The 8045-nt window shown below is 43.5% G+C and overlaps 1 protein-coding gene across 1 annotated transcript; it reads left to right on the forward strand.

Annotated features, from left to right (window-relative positions):
- The first annotated feature begins 2037 nt into the window (after nt 1-2037).
- On the forward strand, nt 2038-4578 carry LOC104442311 (probable receptor-like protein kinase At1g33260). The gene is made up of 2 exons (XM_010055693.3): nt 2038-2899; nt 3570-4578. Exons 1-2 carry the CDS (start codon nt 2200-2202, stop codon nt 4283-4285), a joined length of 1416 nt encoding a protein of 471 aa, XP_010053995.1. The 5' UTR covers nt 2038-2199; the 3' UTR covers nt 4286-4578.
- Nucleotides 4579-8045: the final 3467 nt, after the last annotated feature.

The following is an 8045-nucleotide window of genomic DNA, read 5'->3' on the forward strand; positions in this document are numbered from 1 at the left end:
ATATTCTTTTTCTTACAATTGGAACCGACAGAAATCAATTGATGACTAGCTAGACTCTCATTAATCTAGGAGCCGAACGGTCCCATGCACGCACACTCTTGTGGCAATGACTAGAACATTGGGGTCCCTTCCCTTTTATGTAAACATCAAAAGAGCGTGAAAGCTTGAGCAAGCACACCCATTGCTTTGAGCAACCTCTCACGGTTCGGATCGGCCCTACTTCCGAGGTCCGGCACAACCGGAGCTCTCACAATACAGTTGCCCCAACTCTTGAATCCGACCCTAACTTGGGACGAAACCCCGCACACCATCTCGTGTCCACTCCTGATGGGCCCAAAAACTTTAAATGTTGCGGCCGTCTCCGGGCACTGGGTCCAACCATCGCCGGCGGTTCGAGTCCCCGTCCCATCTTGGATCCGGCATTTAAATCTGGCGAAGCAACCGCCCCATCTAAAGTGGCCCCGCCCGACCCATTTGTGCGAACCGACCAAGCATTGAATCCCCCCTCCTCTCTCTGATTTGAAGACTTGTTCAGGATTTCCCCCAATCGCATGACCCCAAAGATTCGAAAGTGGATTTCCGTATTCCTTTAATAAAATAGGAGGAGGAGGACTTGACTTTGGGCACTCAAGGGCCCCACGTGGGCCAGAGCACGAGGCCACGTTTTCTTGACCTAGTGAACTTTTCGAACAGCGAATTTCTTCTCTTTACTTTGGGTTTTTCTTTTGGGGGTGGGGGTTTAGATTGGGCTCGAACAGCGAGGTGCGGAAACCTTAACTCGTCCGACTCCCGATGATCGCGTTCAGCCCCGAGTCAATTCCTCCCCACTGGAGCTGCCCCCCATTAGAATAATGAGCGCTCGCTCTGGCGGGCAGTTGCCGTGTAGATTTTGCCAAACGCTCGATCCCGTTCAGATCTCGCGGCTCGCCTTCCCTCGCATTTATTTCCCATTAAATCCCCTCCGCTCCTCCATTAAATATTGTCATTTCGGGTCACCCCTCTTTTGTGCCCTTTCGATTTGGGGTTCATTTGCGACGGCATCATTCACATTCACAATTCGCTTTTTTGTCCCCCTCCCCCTCCCCCTCTTTTTTCAAATATTATTCTCTCTTCCTGAGCTCTTTCCTTTTCTTTATTTTCCCCCCCGGGGGTCCTTTTTCCTTCCTTCCCTTAATCTCAAGTAACAATGCCAATTGGGGTTGTGATTAGATGTGGGTCTGACGATATCTCAAACCGAACTGTTGCGTCAGTATTGCGATCACGACGAAGCCCTTATACTTGTATTAAATTCTCTCTAAAAGGGAGAAGTATTGAGATGAAATACTTTTGAACACTACCAAAATACCAAGAGAAGGTAGTTCCCAGGAGGGTCGAAGTCATCTTCGAAGGATAATCTTATGTAGTGATAATAACTTCACCCCGTTATTGATATCTAAGACTTTTTATTCCATAACGACAATGATATTATTTCACAATCCTTTAAGATATATTACATATCTTGTAAATATGATCAGTTCTGTGATGAATTTGTTTCTACTCCAAAACTTGAAATCAGATATGGGAAAAGCTTGTTCTTAATTTATGGAATTGAGAACCAGCTCACCAACCTACTTGATTTGATTCCAAAATTGGTCCTAAAACCATTGCTTTCTTATTTATTTTGTTTCTTCTATTTTGTAGAAGTGGGTATTTCCCAACAATAAAAAAAAAAAGTAATTCACTAAGTAGGTTTGCTTCAAAATAAATATAATAAAAAAAATGAAGAGATCTTGGCCGGTCTAGTCGGATTGATTTTTCTTAGTGCCATAATTTTTTAATTAAGAACTAAACTAATTCCCTTAAAAACACCTAGAATTGTTTAGATGGGTTCGATTTAGTCTCGAATGGAATAAGAGCCAATGCGTACCTAACATATCCATCAAATAATAAGTAATTCATTCATTGTTGTTATGGATTAAGACCCCCTCGATTGGATTTACTTCCCCATACCATCGTAACTAACCTTCCTTCGTATGCATCATTCATTTATCCATTTTTTAAGAAAAGCTTATATAAATCTCCCTCCCCTCTCTCTCTCCCTCTCTCCCTCTCTCTGGAAGCAAAAGCCATGGAAGCTTGACCTTCCACCCTCTCTCTCTCTCTCCACAGGAGCAGAGTCAGAACAGACGCTTCCCCTCGGGGTCTGGTTCTGCCTCCTCCATGGCTCTCTCCGCCGCCGCCGCCGGAGGCCCGAACGAGGAGGAGGCGGTCGCTGAGCAGGACCCGTCTTCGCCAAGACCGGGTCTCTTTCTCAGCGGTCGTTCCTGCTCCCCCTGGCCCACCTCCTCCGCCATTTTCTTATTCCTCCTCTCTCTTCAGCCCACCACCATCTTCGGCGCCGACACCCCGGAGGCGCCGGCGAGGAAGAAAGCCCACTTCGACGCGCGAGTCGCCGCCCCGCTCATCGCCGTCTTCTCTCTCCTCGGTCTGGGCCTCGCGATGGGCATGCTCTGGCTCCTGCATCTCTGGCTGCGCCGCAGATCCAACGGAGCCGTCGTCGCCGGCGCTGAGGATCAAGAACGCGGCGAGGTTGGGAACGACGGAACCCGGGACGGTGTCGTTGGGAAGAGCGGGGCTAACAAAAGCGACGGCGGCGGCGACGGGTGCTGCGCGGGGAAGTACAGGTGGGAGGAGCTGCAGGGGATGACGATGGAGTTCTCGCGGGCGATCGGATCCGGCGGGTTCAGCACCGTCTACCTGGCCGCGTTGGACGGCTCCTCCGAGCCTGGCCTCGCGGCGGTTAAGGTCCAGTGCGGCGGCGGCGAGCGGCTGAGCTTGGCGTTCAAGCAGGAGCTGGAGATTCTGCTCCGCGTGCGCCACGAGAACATCGTGAAGCTTCTCGGGTACTGCGACGACAGAGGTGAGCGTGAAGCTTCTCTTCATTTCTCGCCATTGTCTTGCTTCGGAGGGGAAAGAGATCAACTCATTTAAGAATCTGTATTTTCTTGAAACAAGAAACAAGCTCGAAATTAAGTATTCTTTAATGGAAAAATCGATTTTTTACAGTATTCCAATTTTCGGATGAAATTTTTCTTTTTTATGGGCTATTCTTTTCTTTGTACGGTGTACGTTTCCTTGTTTCTTTTTTCCAGTAATCTGGAAATTATCATTTAGTTATTGTGTGAAAGCACAGTGGTGTCAGCATATTGAGTTTTTACTTTCTGCCAGAGCTAGCAAATTGAGGTTCTTTTTTTATTGGTAATTAGCAAATTAAGTTGAGTTATATGAAATTTTGTGCAAAGAGCTCAGCTTTTCAGTGCATGTGGTTGTTTGGGAAGCATTTAAAATGCTCAGTGATGCATAGGTAGGAGGACCTAAAAAAAAGAAGCAACTTTGGCCTCATAAATTTTGCCATTTCTGTTTGGTATGCTTTCATTGCTGATGATCCATGTTTGTTTGTTTTAACCTGCACTGTTCATGATGCTGTGCTCAGCTTTTGGCATTAGGGTGTACGAGGAAGTGTAAATGCAAATCATTTTGCTCTTGGAATAGTTTACTGATTTCGTTTATCTACTGTTTTTCCCCCCAAGATGAAGGAGCACTAGTGTTTGAATACGTTCCCAATGGAAATCTCCAAGAGAAGCTTCATGGCAACCATCTACAGAGGGGCACCGTCCTCCCGTGGAGCCACCGGGTATCGATCGCCTTCCAGCTAGCGCAGGCGATCGAGTACCTGCACGAGAAATGCGCGCTCCAAATTGTTCACGGTGATGTTAAATCGTCCAATGTGTTGCTTGATGAGGACCTCAATTGCAAGCTCTGCGACTTCGGGTCCGCGAAGATGGGGTTCTCATCTTTGGTCTTGCCGCCTTCCTCCACCTCATCCCCACGAGCAAAGCAGATCTTGATGGGATCCCCCGGGTACACGGACCCTCACTACCTCAGGACGGGGATCGCATCGAAGAAGAACGACATCTATAGCTATGGGGTCATAGTCCTCGAGCTTGTCACGGGGATCGAGGCCTTCTGCGAGGAGAGAGGGCTATTGCTGACGTCGATCGCCACGACTTTGCTTCGGGAAGAAGGCGAGCTTGACACGGCGAGAGCGGTGGAGATGGTGGATCCGCGGTTGAGCGGGAAATTCGAGATAGAGGAGGTCAAGGCCATGGTGGATGTCGCAAGGTTGTGTATGCAGCAGTCGCACACGCTCCGGCCCTCAGCGACGCATATCTTGGAGTTTTTCAGGGAGAGGATCCCGTCGGTGGCAGTGAAGCCGGGGCCAGAGAAGAAGCGTTTGAGAACCTGATGGTTTAGGAAAAAAAAAAGGAATAGGTTAGGTGCTTGATTAGATGTGCGTAGATGGTTGTTTTCTGGTGTAGAGACTCTTATCATTTTGTCATCTCGTTTGTACAATCATGTAGTTCAATTTTTTTTTTTTTGGCTTTTGGACGTTTGTAGTTGATTTCCAGGTAGTAGTCGTGCTTGTCTAAACTTGGAAGCCATTCTTTGTACATGTTAAATGGTCCCTTGTACATCATGCACCCCTTTGGATACTGATAAAGGCTTCGAGAAGTTGCTCACGATTTATTGTGGCTTTCAGCTCAAGCCCCTCCCATTCCTTTTTACTTTCTGCTTTGGCTGTGCTTTTTCCGCTGAAACTTTACCTCACATTTCGAATTGGTTGGCTTCGTTTTGGGGGTTGCGTCGTCTAGCGGATGATGGCGACCACGCAACTTTCCTCTACATTCTTTAACTGGTAGCTATCATGGAGTGATTAACTTCAGCGAGTTGCAAAAGTCACATCTCTTTAATTTTCCTTTTGGGGCTGGCTGTGATATCTCGTTCTCGCTAGGGACATTATCTGGGGTCTTGCGATGGCGACTGATGTAGTTTTCTCCATTGATGTTCTCCGTCACTGGTCCAAAAAGATTATATGCAGCTATGTATATGCATGTGCATACGAGACTATACAGGATGCCGCAATAAACAAACTCGATGCACTTTCCCTTTCACTTGCCTAGCGTACATTGACCGAACTGAGTTATTCCGTCCGGGGCTCTTTTTCTCTTCTTCAGTCGGGCAAGACCTACGGATCGGACAGAGAGAAATCAAGCCTAATCTGATGGGGGATCGGGCCGAAGGAATTCCTCTTGGCAATGGCGCGTCTGGTCCGTTTGCACCCCTAGTGAATACTCGTTCGGACTGTGGAAAGATAGGCGCATGGTTAAAAACAAGCACGTGAATAACTTAGGAACCAAATAAAAATATTTCATGCGTCTAATCTAATGCTATAGCCAGAAAACATCTCATTTGGGTCTTGGGAACCAATTGACCTTTACCTTATTGTTTTTCCCGATGCTATCTATATTCAGGAGGGAGAGTAGGAAGGAAAATAATGGATTCAAATGCTCACTTGGACAAAAGACGAGTAAGGAGTTATGAAGTTTGAGCCATATTAATGTCAGCGCTATATTTTTTGAATTTTATTTAGATGCTAGCTAGAAAAAAGGGGGAAAATTACAAAAAAAGAAAAAGAAAATCATAAACAAATTATACTCCCGCCAATTCAGTTTTCAACATTTCAAGTATATCAATTTAATTCTAAACATTACAGTTCAGTCAATGTTGGCCATCCTATGTAGTGTACCGACACTGACATGCATACTTTTTTAAATTTTAATTTTTTTTTTTTCCAATTTTCCCTCTTTTTCTTTCTTTTTTCCTTTCACTTTTTTTCCTTTCCTTTTTGTTGATGGCTGGCTATTGCCTAAGACGGCCACCGGTGAAAAAGAAAGATTTTTTTTTAAAAAAAAAATTGTTCATATTAGCGCTAGTATGCTATAGAAGATGGTTAGCACTAAGTTGACCACCATGTCAACATTTTTCAGTAAAAATTGGTCCAAAAAAATTATATTAGTAAATTATCAAAATGTTTTTTTTTTTTTGGTGAAGGATAATAATATATTGAGCTTTAACCAACAATTTACACAAGATTCGGCGCTACAAAACTTGCACTCAAGAAGACAACAAGTCAAATTGAGTGGAATCAAAATGTTTATAACTGAATTAGCAAGAACAAAATTAATAAAAAAAAATGGCAAAATTAATAAAAAAATTAATATTGAATTGACACAAATACAATAGGTTTATGATTTTTTTTGGTAATTTTCCTTAAAGAAAGGAATGAGAATGTAGTTATAAACAACATTTTAATTTTCTAATATCGTGTGTTCAGTTTAATGGATATTTTAATATAATGTTGGCAAGTTGTGATAAGTAGAAAGGGTGGGAAGAATTGTCCAGTGTCAGCGAATCCCTCTAACTATTTTCATAAGGAACCCGCAGCCTCTATATGATGTTCAGTTCAAGTTATATATATTTTGCAACACACGTGAACCGGAGGTTCGAAGTTAAGTCCATCACCGCAATCCCACCGAATTATTAGAAATTATCAAGTGTTTTCACATGATGTACAGCTAGGCAATGAAGCACGCGCCACGCACCACCCATAATCTCACTCACAACTTGAATTGAATTATGATTTCTTGAAAAAAAACGATTAACTCCTTTACCACTAAGCCGACAATCACCTCCGTAATGCCATGTTTGCGATTTAAACGTCGTACTAGATTGCGGTTATTCCTAAATGAAGTGCTATAAAGTCAATGAGATTTTGTCTTAGTAAGACCTAACTAGGTAGAAAATTTAACTGCCCCTTCAATAGATTTCTAGCTGATTCTGATCTTGCACGTGAAAATAACTCTTCCAGCAAGGAGAGGAATAACAAAATTTTACACTGTAAGTTTCACTTGGAACGTTAGCATCGACAATTTTATCACCTAGACTTATTCTATTAAACAATAAATCGTATGTTAATAAACATTATGATATCCACTAAGTCCTACGAAAATAAAAATTAACATAAGCTCTTTCTGTTGGGGATCTTATCTCTGATGTACCAATCTATGACACATGCACCAGATGATGACGTACAAATTGTTATTATGCTGGAGGTTAAGGGTACAAGTATTGAGATTCTGAACCATAGCATAAATTGTGCGGCCAACTATGATAATAGCTCAATCACATTATCCGTGTTATACATCCAAATCAACTTTTGCCGGCGCTAGAGAAGAAGCGTTTGAGAACCTGATGGCTTAGGACAAAAAGAATAGGTTAGGTGCTTGATTAGATGTGTATAGATGGTTGTTTCTGATGTAGGGAATGCATCATTTTGTTATTTCGTTTGTACAATCATGTAGTTCCAATTTTTATTTTTATTTTTTTGGTTTGGCTTTTGGAGGTTTGTAGTTGATAGTCAAGTAGTAGCCGTGTTGGTTGAAACTTGAAGCCATTCTTTCTACATGTTAAAATGGACCCTTGTACATCACGCACCCCATTGGATACTGACAGAGGCTTCAAGAAGTTGCTCATGATGTCTTGTGGCTTTCAGCTCAAGCTCCTCTTCCTCCTCCTCATCCTCACTTTCTGCTTTGGCCGTGTTTCTTCTTCTGAATCTTTATCACACATTTCGATTGGTTGGCTTCATTTTGGGGGTTGCATCGTCTAGCGAGTGATGGCGACCCCGCAACTGTCCTCCACATTCTTTAACTGGTAGTTATCATGGAGTCATAACTTGAGCGAGTTGCAAAAGCCACGTTTCTTTTGTTGCCTTTTGAGGGTGGCTGAGATATCTCGCTATCGCTGGGGACATTATCTGAGGTTTTGCATGACGACTGATGTAGGGTTTAGCAACTTTCCTCCACTGATGTTCTCCGTCGCTGGTCAAAAAGATGATACGACGACAGCTTGTGCCGATGCATCCCGCCAGGGCGAGCAAAATGGACCGTTCAAACTGAAAATCACTTAAACTGGACCGAACCGACCGATTGTAGGTAGTTTTAGAGAAAATCAGTTCGGTTCTTGGTTCCATAAAAATGAAATCATTGATTTTTAATTTAGCTCTTAATTTCAGGGTGGGAATTAGACTAGATCAGCTATATATATAATTTTTTAAATTTCTTAAAGAAAACAAAAAAACCCTAATCGGCCTTCAGTCCTTCCCT

Source organism: Eucalyptus grandis, chromosome 4, assembly GCF_016545825.1.
Source record: "Eucalyptus grandis isolate ANBG69807.140 chromosome 4, ASM1654582v1, whole genome shotgun sequence".
In the NCBI taxonomy this organism is placed as follows: Eukaryota; Viridiplantae; Streptophyta; class Magnoliopsida; order Myrtales; family Myrtaceae; genus Eucalyptus; species Eucalyptus grandis.

Excerpts from the sequence above, each read along its gene's own strand:
- LOC104442311 (XM_010055693.3), top strand. The coding sequence starts at position 2,200 with ATGGCTCTCTCCGCCGCCGCCGCCGGAGGCCCGAACGAGGAGGAGGCG. Across the intron at positions 2,900-3,569 it reads CGGGTACTGCGACGACAGAG|ATGAAGGAGCACTAGTGTTT; the intron begins GTGAGCGTGAAG and ends TTTCCCCCCAAG.